Below are 15106 nucleotides of genomic sequence, written 5' to 3'. Positions count from 1 at the left end.
GATTAATAGACAAACATGCGCTCATGGTTAAAAAGAGAAAAAAACTGCTTCTTCTTACATTCGCTCTCTGTGTTGTAACCAAGGGTTGTGACATGTTGAATATTATAATTCACCACGTGATTTTTTACCCCAGGTAACTTTGTGAATACTAAATTCCGTCACGTGACTTGTAAGGTAGCATGTTTTGTGCTTACTAGGACATTGTGTTCGAACACGTTAAGTCATCTGGCATTGATATGAAATCTGCTTTAATTACATTGACGTGCTCCTATTATTAATTTCGTTTTGAAACCTTTGTCAGTAGTGTATTTGTGCCATACAGAATGGAGAGGAGATTGGAAAGAGTGATCACGTTCTTTTTTCAAACAAGTCATTGTTATTTATCAAGTCTAATTTTAGACCCATTCTTACAATGTTAGCTCCACCTCTCATGCATATCTTATGTTCAATCAAGGGCAGGTAAGTGTAAATTCTCTATAATTGGAAAGCAGTAAGGACAAAAAACATTGAATCATTTTATTGTATCACGGTCTAAAATCATTTTAAGATTTAAATTTAGTTCCAAATTGACAGGATTCTTTCATAAACATACAAAAGTGAAATAAGGTTTAGATATAAAAGCAACAGAAGCAACCGAAAAAGACCCAAAAACCGGCGTTAAGTGCAGTCATCCTTTCTCATTGAGAAAATACGAAACAAAAAACAAAAAAAAAAAAAGATAAATTAAAATTTTCTGATTTGGTTTCCTGCAAAATGATGAACATATCCATGAAATTATCAAATGTTGCAACTAAACAATAAAATATCAAGACGTTAATTTTTTTTTCAATTTTAACATTTAAATATCGAAAATAAAACCAAGCACTTTGAACAAAACATTTTTAGCTATCCTTTATCTCTTTATGTATCACTTGTTATGAAAAATTAAGACATTTCATCGGCAGATAGTAATTAATTACCTCAACATTGTGTTTGGGTTGATTCACTTCAAACAGGGACTGTTGAAGTGAGGAAACTGTCTACCCAATGAATAAACCAGATGATATTTACAAGATCATGAAAAATTGAATATATTATTGTACACTAATGTTAAAAGCATCTACACTACCCCAGGATGCTTCCACATAAGTTTCAGTTTTTCTGGTCCAGTTGTTCTTGAGAAGATTTTTAAAGATTTTTCCTATATATTTCAATGTAAAACTTGGGATTCCCTATTGTGCCCCCCCTCCCCCCCCCCATCCCCGGGGTCATGATTTGAACAATTTAGAGTGTACACTACTTGAGGATGTTTCCACGTAAGTTTCAGCTTTTCTGGCTCAGTGGTTCTTGAAAAGAAGATTTTTAAAGATTTTTCCTATCTTCACAAAAAACATTGAATCATTTTATTGTATCACGGTCTAAAATCATTTTAAGATTTAAATTTAGTTCCAAATTGACAGGATTCTTTCATAAACATACAAAAGTGAAATAAGGTTTAGATATAAAAGCAACAGAAGCAACCGAAAAAGACCCAAAAACCGGCGTTAAGTGCAGTCATCCTTTCTCATTGAGAAAATACGAAACAAAAAACAAAAAAAAAAAAGATAAATTAAAATTTTCTGATTTGGTTTCCTGCAAAATGATGAACATATCCATGAAATTATCAAATGTTGCAACTAAACAATAAAATATCAAGACGTTAATTTTTTTTTCAATTTTAACATTTAAATATCGAAAATAAAACCAAGCACTTTGAACAAAACATTTTTAGCTATCCTTTATCTCTTTATGTATCACTTGTTATGAAAAATTAAGACATTTCATCGGCAGATAGTAATTAATTACCTCAACATTGTGTTTGGGTTGATTCACTTCAAACAGGGACTGTTGAAGTGAGGAAACTGTCTACCCAATGAATAAACCAGATGATGTTTACAAGATCATGAAAAATTGAATATATTATTGTACACTAATGTTAAAAGCATCTACACTACCCCAGGATGCTTCCACATAAGTTTCAGTTTTTCTGGTCCAGTTGTTCTTGAGAAGATTTTTAAAGATTTTTCCTATATATTTCAATGTAAAACTTGGGATTCCCTATTGTGCCCCCCTCCCCCCCCCCATCCCCGGGGTCATGATTTGAACAATTTAGAGTGTACACTACTTGAGGATGTTTCCACGTAAGTTTCAGCTTTTCTGGCTCAGTGGTTCTTGAAAAGAAGATTTTTAAAGATTTTTCCTATCTTCACAAAAAACATTGAATCATTTTATTGTATCACGGTCTAAAATCATTTTAAGATTTAAATTTAGTTCCAAATTGACAGGATTCTTTCATAAACATACAAAAGTGAAATAAGGTTTAGATATAAAAGCAACAGAAGCAACCGAAAAAGACCCAAAAACCGGCGTTAAGTGCAGTCATCCTTTCTCATTGAGAAAATACGAAACAAAAAACAAAAAAAAAAAAGATAAATTAAAATTTTCTGATTTGGTTTCCTGCAAAATGATGAACATATCCATGAAATTATCAAATGTTGCAACTAAACAATAAAATATCAAGACGTTAATTTTTTTTTCAATTTTAACATTTAAATATCGAAAATAAAACCAAGCACTTTGAACAAAACATTTTTAGCTATCCTTTATCTCTTTATGTATCACTTGTTATGAAAAATTAAGACATTTCATCGGCAGATAGTAATTAATTACCTCAACATTGTGTTTGGGTTGATTCACTTCAAACAGGGACTGTTGAAGTGAGGAAACTGTCTACCCAATGAATAAACCAGATGATATTTACAAGATCATGAAAAATTGAATATATTATTGTACACTAATGTTAAAAGCATCAAGTAAAATTCTTAAATATATGTATTTAGAAATATTCACATCAAATTTTTGTTAGGGAAGAAATTGAAATTTCAGGATAACATTGTACAAATTACAATGTCTGGTTGGTTTCTTCCAGTGCCAAATTTTCCTCTAAGCTGCGGTTTGTCCGGTCGCTATCAGAACTAGGTCAGATCATTCCTATGGAGTATATTTCTGTCCCAGAACAAGTACAACAGTAAGTATGTGATCCAGAGGGAGTGGAGCAAAAATAAATGGGGGAGTGGATCAAATGTAGGTGTAAAACAGGATAAAGTATCTAAAATCCATATGATTGAAAATTTAAATTATGTATAAATTACATTGATTTTATATACAAATAGATTTGCAGAAATACTATTTTTTTTCACAGCTTTAAGAAAACATTCACAATCATCTCCCTGCATTAGTTTAGTTGCAATAAGAATTCACTGCTCTTTAATGCTAGTTTATGATTAATTGCTATTTCATTTCGTAGTTTTCATGAAAAGAAGTGAAAATTAATTTATCAGTATATGCTTTCCAGTATTTTAAAACTGCTTTAATAATTGTTGATTTTGTATTTACTTTGAACAATTGATGTAATTTTATTTTGTTTAGGTATGATGATAGAATAATGCAGCACCAGGCTAAAGTTACCTCCCCTATCTCTCACTCTCCCGAACCTCTTACCTCCCCTTCCTAATCCTAGAGCAGACACACACAGCACATTTATCACACCAGGCAAGTATCCTTATATATCTTCAGCAGACAAGTATCTCTAAATGTCTCTACATACAGTGTATCACCACAAGACAAGTATCTCTAAATATTTCCACCAGGCAAGTATCTCTAAATATCTCCAGCAGACAAGTATCTCTAAATGTCTCTACCAGGCAAGTATCTCTAAATATCTCCACCAGGCAAGTATCTCTAAATATCTCCAGCAGACAACTATCTCTAAATATCTCCAGCAGACAAGTGCTTCTAAATGTCTTCTTGAGCTAAATATCCATAAGTATCTCCACAAAGCAAGTATCCAAATATCTTCATGTTACAAATATCTCTAAGTATTTCCATGAGATAAATATAAAAAACACGGATACTGTCTTGAAATATAAGTGATATTTGAGTGAGGGAAAGAAAACGTGATAGAGGGCGAGGCTTGCCGAGCCCTCTATCACGTTTTCGACCCAAGCCCAAATATCGCTTATGTATTTTGTTTATCCTGCAATATATTTTTTACATCAGACCTCTATAACGAGCTATTTTCAACCAATTCAGGTACATCTCTGCAGTTGAAACTAAGACGCCATGGTGTAAACATTGAATTATATAACTTCACAATGCTTTTAGAACGTCGGAATACATGCACGAGGCTTTATTAGGATGTTGACCGAATAATGCTTTGGTTTATTAGGTTACCTTTATTAGGTCAATGCAAGGGGAAGTTGCAGGATAATTATCTCTAAATACTCTACCAGGCAAGTATCTCTAGATATATTCAGAAGATAAGTAAAAATTATAGATATCTTCATGAGACAAGTATCTCTAAACATTTGCACCAGGCAGCACTGCAAGTATCTGTTAATTTCTTCAACTTCAGGGCAAAGACATTAAACCTTCTATATTATTAATTTGCAAGTGTCACAGTTAAGATAAATATATAATGCAAATTATCCAGAATGCATAAATGCAAACATAGCAGCTTTCAGTATTCTCATCAAGATATTAAAGAAGGCTCCTGAACATCTTTTAATTTGTGAGGAACCAGCTTGTACATGTATTAGCAATGACCAGAATTTAATATACCTTAGTGGGAGGTGTTGCAGAATTGCAGGTAAACTACAGAGAACTTGAATATAAAAAAGTATATCACATGAGTGCTAGCTGTCTTAATACAAGTATCTTTGTCATGATTTTTCAGTTATCCAGATAAATGCTTCACACACCGACAAACACTTGAAACCTTTAGAAATGCAATTCGATGCTATTGTAAAATTACTTTTTTTCAGAAAGGTTATGTTTACTCAATCTTATTAAAATCAGATCTTTTGACCAGCACACATTGATTGCTACACAAAGATCTGAAGAAACCCCATTAATTAATTAATTAAGGGTGTTTTTTTTAAAAAAAAGAATAATTACACTTAAAAACAAACAAAATTTATATAGTGTATTATCAAATATATTTCAATCAATATAAATGTAATTTATTACCTTTTCCAAACAGAATAGAAGTTATGCTGGAGCAGAATCCTAATTTCCTGGAGGAGATTGACAATGAAAAGGAAGAAAAGAAGAAAGAAAAGGAGAGAAAGAAAGAAGAGAAAAGGAAAAAGAAGGAGGAAGAGAAACTGAAAAAACAGGAAGCTAAAGCAGCATCAAAAGGAAGGGGGCTTAAAGGATTATTTAGGAGGAAGTAAAATGTGGATGTCATTAACTTGCTTAAGGTCATCTGGGGTCAGATTTATTTTGTAACAATTTTGTAGATTACTGAATAGTAAGAGGACATCAAGATAGGATCATGGATGATATTAATTAAGAAATTATTCAAATTTGAGAAACAATTTAATTTTAAAATTATTATTTTGGACATGTTTCTAGATGAAAATTACTTAATTATGAATCCAAAATGTGTTGTACTTGTATTGTTATGAAATCATGTGGATGAACAAAATTCTTTAATATTGTTTTAATCATCATTTTGTATGTATTGATTACATATTCAGAGTTTCATACCAAAGGTAAAAAATAAAAATTGGTACTTGGCTGTGTGTGTGTGTGTTAGCTCCTTTATGTATTTATAATCAAAAAGATTTTTTTTCACCCCCCAGTTTTTACTTGCAAACTATAAACGGCCATCTTGTTCATGGTAGATGCACTTGAATAAGAAGTATTTATTTTATCGCTGTTTGTATGTCACGCATAGGTATATAAAAACACCATCCATTTTGCTAGCTGAGCTTTGTTTGATTAAGCAGAATTTGTCTTATTTAACTGTTTTGTTCCTTGAGCATTTTTATGGTACCAGAAATGATTTTCTCATTCTACATGTGTATTTAATTTTGCAATTGATTTCATTTTTTATCGTGTATGTAATTGTTTTAATATTAGTACTGAAAATTAACCAGACAAGCTACCAATTTAAGCGAGATTTGAGAGTAATTTGTTCAGTTACAAATTTTTTTTTTGAACCAGTCAGTAGGAGTGTTATATTTGAAGATTACAGATTCATTGAGATTTTTTTTCTATATGCTTACATGTTCTGCATCTAAAAGATGAGGAAAAAATATGTGGGTTAACTGCATACTTGATGAACATTGACCATTTTTTTTACTCAATAACTGTTATCCTTCCTGATTTGACAATCCAATGAAGCCATAATTACAACTGTAAAAAAAAAAATGCTGTACACAATCATTGTAATTCTCGCATTATGTATACTAGTATATGAGCATTGTAACTTCAGTTAAAGGAACCGTTGCTGTATTTCATTTATGAGATAATGCCAATGTTTCTTGATAAAATATTGTATATTTCCCTATTAAAATTGTATTAAGTGCTGAACATCATATTTGTCCTGCTGAAAATAGTTTGTGGAGAGATGACTTGTTACATTTTTCTTGTTTTGTAATTACTGAAATATTTTAATGAATCACAAAATAAATGATAAAATTTATGTGTTATAATCTGTGAATTAAGAGGAACATGCGAAGGGTCGGACGAGGATTCAAACCCAGGCCCCTGAGTCACTAGTCAGGTGCTCTACCAACTAGGCTACGTATTGTATTTTTCCTACGATTGATCCTGCCTGATCACCACAGTATACTCAGCTTTCAAAACAAGTCACTAATCGGAGATTATTTTTTGGAAGTTCTCCGATATATAACTAATATCATATAATAATTATATTAAATTGGAACCGTCATGATGATTTTTCCCTTAGTGGAAAGATTAATCTGAATTTATCAAAGCTCCTTGTCTCTTTTTCAGAACCTCTTAATAAATCACACTGGTAGCATTGTGGAATAGTTCTCTAAATTTCAAACCACACTTCAGATGGACATGAATAGTTTCTTTGAAACTAAGCTATATATGACAGGACAGATGAATATGACTAACATTATATGGCCTGGTCATAGTCATGGCGGAAATTTTAGCTCCGCTGAGCCGAAGGCTCAAAGAGCTAATGCTATGTCCATTAGTGCGGTGTTTGTAAACTTTTTGAAAATCGGCCATACCTCAATTTTTTTCAAATTTGTCACAGATTATCCTTGTCCCAAGGGCTTTCATTTATACTAAAAATAGGGATGTGTCCCTTGAATTTTGCAGGTATTCATTTTCATTTTAATTTTGATGCATAACTTGGATACTTTGAAGCCTCTGATCATTAAATCTTGTCAGCTTATGCATCATGGTACTTTAAAGTGTGGCAACCAAAAAGTAGGTCCAGTGACCTACTTTCTGAATTTTATGGCTTATCATTTTTAAACATTAAAGGTCAATATTTCAGGTACTTAAAGGTTTAGAATCATCAAAACTTGTAAGTTGATGCACCTAGGAGCCTTAAAACAGATTTATCAAAAAGTAGGTCAAAGTGACCTACTTTTGGAATTTTACAGGTATTTGTTTTCAGATTGTTATAAGGGCATATTTTGGACGTTTTGAAGAATGGGATCATCAAACTGAGTCAGTTGATGCATCTTGAGTCCTCGGAATGTGTTTACTAAAAAGTAGGTCACCTTGACCTACTTTTGCAATTTCATGGCTTAATTTCAATACTTCATATGCTAATTGGCTTAGAATCATCAGACTTTGTCAGTTGATGCATCTTGAATCTTCGGGGTGTATCAACTAATAAGTAGGTCACTGCGACCTACTTTTGCAATTTCATTGCTTAATTTGGATATTTCAGGTACTAATTTGCTTGGAATCAGTTGCTGCATCTTGGGTATCCAGAGTGTGTCAACCAAAAAGTAGGTCACCGTGACCTGTTTTAGGAATTTCATGGCTATTTCAGATAGTAATTGGCTTGGAATCATCAAAATATGTCAGTTGAAGGTCACCGTTACCTACTTTTGGATTTTCATGGCTTTTTTTCAGTAACTAATTGGCTGGCTTAGAATCATCAAACTTTGTCAGTTGATGCCATTTTGGTTTTCAAAGTATGTCAACCAAAAGAGTAGGACACTATGACCTACTCATGGAATATGATGGCTTTTCGGTCAACAATTGGCTTAGAATCATAAAACATTGTCAGTTAAGGCTTCTTGAGTCTTTGGAGTGTATCAACCAAAAAGTAGGTGACTGTGACCATATGGTGGGATTCATTTTTGTTTGAATTCGATGTCAACTTCCTGTTTATCCGTGCATCTGTCCTTAACAAATTTTCGTCATAGTTTTCTCAGCAACTGCTCATCACAGATAATTGAAATTTTAACCCACTCTTTGTTTAGGCATGCCATATGGTGGAATTCATTTTTGATTAAATACAATGTCAACTTCCTGTTTATCCGTTCGTCTGTCCGTACCAAATTTCCGTCACAGTTTTCTCAACAACTGCTCAGTGCAGATGCTTGAAATTTTAGCACAATCTTTAGGCATGGTGGGATTCATTTTTGTATGAATTCGATGTCAACATGAGAGTGTATATTCACATCAGAGCGGAGGTATTATTAGTGAGCATTCGCTCACAGACTTCTTGTTTATTACTTCAACATTGTGCTTGGGTTGAATCACTAACGAACAGGGACTGTTTAAGTGAAGAAACTGTCTGCCCAATGAAGAAACCAGATGATATTTACAAGATCATGAAAAATTGAATATATTATTGTACATTGATATTAAATGCACCAAGTTATATTCTTAAATATATGTATTTAGAAATATTCACATCTAATTTTTGTTAGTGAAAAATTGAAATTGTCAGATTAACATTGTACAAATTACAATATCTGGTTGGTTTCTTCAAGTGCCAAATTTTCCTCCAAGCTGTGGTTTGTCCGGTCGCTATCAGAACTAGGTCAGAACATTCCTATGGAGTATATATCTGTCCCAGAACAAGTACAACATTAAGTATGGGATCCAGAGGGGGTGGATCAAACATAAATCGGGAGTGGATCAAATGTAGGTGTAAAACACGAGAAAGTATCTTAAATCCATATGTTTTAAATTGTGTAGAAATTATATAAGTTAATTAATTTTATATACAAATTGATTTGCAGAAATACTATTTTTTCACAGCTTTTAAGAAATAAAACATTCTCAATCCTTCATCTCCCTAAATTAGTTCAGTAGCGATAAGAACTCACTGCTTTTTACCTTACTTGAGCCAAAGGCTTAAGTGAACTTTTCTGATCAAAATTTGTCCGTTGTCTGTCGTTGTAATTGTAAACTTTTCACATTTTCATCTTCTTCTCCAGAACTACTGGACCAATTTCAACCAAACTTGGCAGAAGTATCCTTGGGTGAAGTGGATTCAAGTTTGTTGAAATGAAGAATCACGCCCTCTTCCAAGGGGAGATAATTACGAAATAGCGAAAAATTAATGGCATCATTGAAAAATCTTCTTATCAAGAACCAATAGGCCAGGAAAGTTGAAACTCATGTGAAATCATTGTCAGGTAGTGTAAATTCAAGTTTGTTCAAGTCATGACCCCCGGGGGTAGGGTGGGGCCACAGTGGACGATCAAAGTTGAACATAGGAATATATAGAAAAATCTTTAAATATCATCTTCTCAAGAACAGCAAAGCTATGATGAGTCATATTTATATGGTAGGTGGTGTAGAATCAAGTTTGAACAAATCTTAACCCCGGGGGTAGGGTTTTGCCACATTTGACGATCAAAGTTTAACATAGGAGTATATAGGTAAAAAAATATTAAAAATCTTCTTTTCAAGAACAGCAAAGCCATGATTGGCCATATTTATGTGAAAGCATCCTCAGGTAGTGTAGAATCAAGTTTGAACAAATCATGACCCCCGGAGGTAGGATGGGGTCACAATGGACGATCAAAGTTTAACACAGGAGTAAATAGGAAAAATCTTAATAATTCTTCTTCTAAAGAACAGCAATGCTATGATTGGTCATATCTATATGAAGCATCTGCAGGAGATGTAGATTCAAGTTTGAACAACTCATGACCCCTGGGGGTAGGGTGGGGCCACAATGGATGATCAAAATTTAACATAGGAATACATAGGGAAAATTTTAATAATCTTCTTCTGAAGAACAGCAAAGCTATAATTGGTCATATTTATACGTAAACATCCTCAAATGTTGTAGAATCAAGTTTTTTCAAATCATGACCCCTCGGGTAGGGTGGGGCCACAATGGGCGAATATATGGGAATATATAGGAAAAAGCTTCTCAATAATAAACTGATTTTAGCTTTTTTTCTAGCCACAGTGCTCAGGTGAGTGATGTGGCCCCTGGGCCTCTTGTTAATGCTAGTTTCTTATTAACTGCTATTCATCTTTGTAGGCTTTGATGAAAAGAAGTGAAAATTAATTCATAAATGTATGCTCTCCAGTGTAAAAACTGCTTTGATACTTGTTGATTGTGTATTTACTGTGAATGATTGATGTAATTTTATTTTGTTTAGGTATGATGATAGAATAATGCAGCACCAGGCTAAAGTTACCTCCCCTATCTCTCACTCTCCCGAACCTCTTACCTCCCTTTACTAATCCTAGAGCAGGCGCACACAGCACATTTAACACACCAGGCAAGTATCTCTAACTATCTCCAGTAGAGCAGACACACAGCACATTTATCACACCAGGCAGGTATATATAATTACCTCCAGCAGAGCAGGCACACACAGCACATTTATCACAGCAATCAAGTATCCCTAAATACCTCTAGTAGAGCAGGCGCACTTTAACTTTTCATGTGTAAATCATACGGAGTCATGATTCATATATGTGAATAACGTGTGGATCATATGACTTGCTTGATTCACATACGATGCCTTTTTAATGTTTCTCATATGAAACCAATCATATGATACACATATGATACACATATGTGCATATATGTCAAAGATGCCTGTATATAAGGTGAAGGTTACCTAAAAAAATAAATTAGATTTGCAATATCATTGTAGACTTGTTTATTATCAGACCCTTTTTTCGGAATTATTTATTTGTATGTGACAAATTACTACAAATTTTGGATGGAATCTATCTTCACATTCTGTGATGCAAGTTCTCCAATATTCTTAATTGATACCCACAAGGATGTCAGCGATGAACATATACGCAAGGTAATTTGAAAAAAAAAACAACAATAAAATAATTATGACTTCTCTCGATTATTTCACTTTATTTTGTGTCCCTCAAATTTAATATTAACGTGGACGTTTAACACACTTGACAAATAAGAAATAATTCCATTTGGATTTTGCTTACTAGTATTAATAATGCAGAAAATCGTTCACTGCTTATAAGGAAAATATTTGTTTAAAATAATACAAGCACTCCATTCATCACACAGCAGGCAAGTATCTCAAAATACCTCCAGTAGAGCAGGTACACACAGCACATTTATCACACTAGGCAAGTATCTTATCTCCGCCATACAAGTCTCTCTATATGTCTCCACCAGACAAGTATCTTTAAATACCTCCAGTAGAGCAGGTACACACAGCACATTTATCACACCAGGCAAATATCTATAATTATCTCCAGTAGAGCAGGCACACAAACCACATTTATCACACCAGGCAAGTATCTCTAATTATCCCAGAGCAGGCACACTCAGCACATTTACTTCACCAAGAAAATATCTCTAAATACCTCCAGTAGAGCAGGCACACACAGCACATTTATCACACCAGGCAAGTATCTCTAATTATCCCAGAGCAGGCACACACAGCACATTTATCACACCAGGCAAGTATCTATAATTATCTCCAGTAGAGCAGGCACACACAGCACATTTATCACACCAGGCAAGTATCTATAATTATCTCTAGTAGAGCAGGCACACACAGCACATTTATCACACCAGGCAAGTATCTCTAAATACCTCTAGTAGAGCAGGCACACACAGCACACTCACACCAGGCAGGTATTACTAAATATCTCCAGTAGACAAGTATCTCTAAATATCTCCAGCAGACAAGTATCTCTAAATATTTCCACCAGGCAAGTATCTCTAAATATCTCCAGCAGACAAGTGCTTCTTAATGTCTTCTTGAGCTAAATATCTATAAGTATCTCCACAAAGCAAGTATCCAAATATCTTCATATTACAAATATCTCTAAGTATCTCCATGAGATGAATATAAAAAAAAAACATGGATACTGTCTTGATATATCAGTGATATTTTGGCGAGGGAAAGAAAACGTGATAGGTGGCGAGGCTTGCCGAGCCCTCTATCACGTTTTCGACCCGAACCCAAAAATCGCTTTTGTATTTTATTTATCCTGCAATATATTTTTTACATCAGACCTCTAAAACGAGCTATTTTCAACCGATTCAGGTACATCTCTGCAACTGAAACTAAGACGCCATGGCGTAAACATTGCAATATATATGACGTCACAATGCTTTTAGAACGTCTGAATACATACACGAGGCTTTATTAGGGCTTTGACCGAATAATGCTTTGGTTTATTGGGTTACCTTTATTAGGTCAATGCAAGGAGTAGTTGCAGGATATTTATCTCTAAATACTCTATTAGGCAAGTATCTCTAGATATATCAAGAAGATAAGTAAAAATTATAGATATCTTCAGGAGACAAGTATAACATTTGCACCAGGCAGCACTGCAAGTATCTGTTAATTCCTTCAACTTCAATACATTAAGAACTTCTATATTATTAATTTGCAAGTGTCACAGTTAAGATAAACTTATAATGCAAATTATCTAGAATGCATAAATGCAAACATAGCAGCTTTCACTATTCTCATCAAGATATTAAAGAAGGCTCCTGAACATCTTTTAATTTGTGAAGAATCAGCTTGTACATGTATTAGCAATGATCAGAAATAATATACCTTAGTAGGGGGTGTTGAATATAAGAAAGTAGCTCACATAAGTGCTAGCTGTCTTATTACAAACATTTATGTCTTGATTTTTCAGTTATCCAGATAAATGCTTCATACATCGATAAACATTTCAAATCATTGGAAATGTAAATCAATGATATTGTAAATTACTTTGATTCAGAGATGTTTATCATATGTTTACCCAATCTTATTAAAATCAGATCCTTTGATCAGCACACATGGATTGCTACACAAAGATCTGAAGAAACCCCATTAAGGGTCTTTCCAAAAAAGAAAAATTACACTTAAAAACAAATGAAATTTATATAGTGTATTATCAAAATATATTTCAATACATTATGAATGTAATTTATAACTTTTTCAAACAGAATAGAACTCATGCTGGAGCAGAACCCTAATTTCCTGGAGGAGATTGACAGTGAAAAGGAAGAAAAGAAGAAAGAAAAGGAGAGAAAGAAAGAAGAGAAAAGGAAAAAGAAAGAGGAAGAGAAACTGAAAAAACAGGAAGCTAAAGCAGCATCAAAAGGAAGGGGGCTTAAAGGATTATTTAGGAGGAAGTAAAATGTGGATGTCATTAACTTGCTTAAGGTCATCTGGGGTCAGATTTATTTTGTAACAATTTTGTAGAATACTGAGTAGTATAAGGGCATCAAGATATGATCATGGATGATGTGATATTAATTAAGAAATTATTCAAATTTGAGAAACGATTTTAAAATTATTATATTGGACATGTTTTAGGATGAAAATTAATTGTGAATCCAAAAGGTGTATTGTTATGAAATCTTGTGGATGAACAAAATTCTTTAATATTGTTTGAATCATCACTTTGTATATGTTGATTACATATTCAGAGTTTCATACCAAAGATAAAAATTGAAACTTGGCTGTGTGTGTGTTAGCTTCTTTATATATGTATTTGATCAAAAAGATTTTTTTTTTCACCTCCCTGTTTTACTTGCAAACCACAGTCAGCCAACTTGTTCATGGTTGGTGCACTTGAATAAGAAGTATTTATTTTATCACCGTGTGTCACATATAGGTATATATATTCTATATATATTTGCTAGCTGAGTTTGTTTGATTAAGCAGAATTTGTCTTATTCAACTATTTTGTTCTTTGAGCATTTTTTATAGTACCAGAAATAATTTTCTCATTCTATATGTGTATTTAATTTTGCAATTAATTTTATTTTTCATCATGTATTTAATTGTTGTAATAAAATACTAGTACTGAAAATTAACCAGTAATGCTACCAATACATGCGAGATTTGAAAGTAATTTTCAGTTTCAAATATTTGTTGTCTTGAATCAGTGAATAGGTGTGTTATATTTGAAATTACAGATTACAGGTTCATTGAGAATTTTTTTCCTAGATGCTTACATGTTCTGCATCTAAAAAATAAGGGGAAAAAATTGTGGTTTAAATGCATACTTGATGAACATCGACCATTTATTTTTACTCAATAAGTGTTATCCTACCTGATTTGACAATCCAAATGAAGCCATAGTTACAATTATAAAAAAAAATTGTTATTCACAATCATTGTAATTCTCGCATTATGTATACCAGTATATGAGCATTGTAACTTCAATTAAAGGAACCTTTGCTATATTTCATTTATGAAATAATGCCAATGTTTCTTGATAAAATGTCATATATTTCCTTTTTTGTATTAAGTGCTGAATATCATATTTTTCCTGCTGAAAATAGTTTAAGGAGAGATGACTTGTTACATTTTTCTTGTTTTGTAATTACTGAAACATTTTAATGAATCACAAAATAAATGATAAAATATACTTGTTGTAACCCGTGAAGAAGATAATGTGATGGAACAGACAAGGATTCAAACCCAGGCCCCTGAATCACTAGTCGGGTGCTCTACCAACTGATCTATTTTGCCACCAGCGATTCAACCTGCCTTACTGCCACAGTATACGCAGCATTCAAAACGTCACTAATCAGAAATGATTTTGGGGGGGGGGGGATCTGCAATATATAAATAATATCATATAAAAATATTAAATTGGAATTTTCATGATAATTTTTCTCCCTCAGTGGAAAGATTAATCTGATTTTATCAAAGTTTCTTGTCTCCTTTTAGAATCTCTTAATGCTTGTTTGTTTTTTTTTTAACGTCCCTTTCGGGAATTTTTCACTCATATAGAGTGGCCACCATTTCCCGGTAGAAGGCTGCAAATTTTTCTCATAATTTTTTTAGCTCACCTTGACGAAGTCCAGATGAGCTTATGCTAT

At 33.1% G+C, this 15106-nt stretch overlaps 1 protein-coding gene across 2 annotated transcripts in view; it reads left to right on the top strand.

Moving 5' to 3' along the window:
- Positions 1-8919, top strand: part of LOC133189157 (uncharacterized) — a 58087-nt gene extending 49168 nt beyond the window's left edge. Inside the window, exons 20-21 of one of the 2 annotated variants that reach the window (XM_061324564.1) lie at positions 2948-3046; positions 3448-3589. In XM_061324564.1, coding sequence (XP_061180548.1) covers positions 2948-3046; positions 3448-3532 — 184 coding nt within the window. In that variant the 3' untranslated portion in view covers positions 3533-3589. Of the gene's footprint in view, positions 1-2947; positions 3047-3447; positions 3590-8801 lie in introns of those variants that run through there. The other variant, XM_061324566.1, reaches the window with a different exon arrangement.
- Positions 8920-15106: the final 6187 nt, after the last annotated feature.

Source organism: Saccostrea echinata, unplaced genomic scaffold (genome assembly GCF_033153115.1).
Source record: "Saccostrea echinata isolate AGI-Se365-2 ecotype Australia unplaced genomic scaffold, CSIRO_AGI_Sech_v1 ptg000017l, whole genome shotgun sequence".
Lineage (NCBI taxonomy): Eukaryota > Metazoa > Mollusca > Bivalvia > Ostreida > Ostreidae > Saccostrea > Saccostrea echinata.
This window is presented reverse-complemented; position numbering and strand designations above follow the sequence as displayed.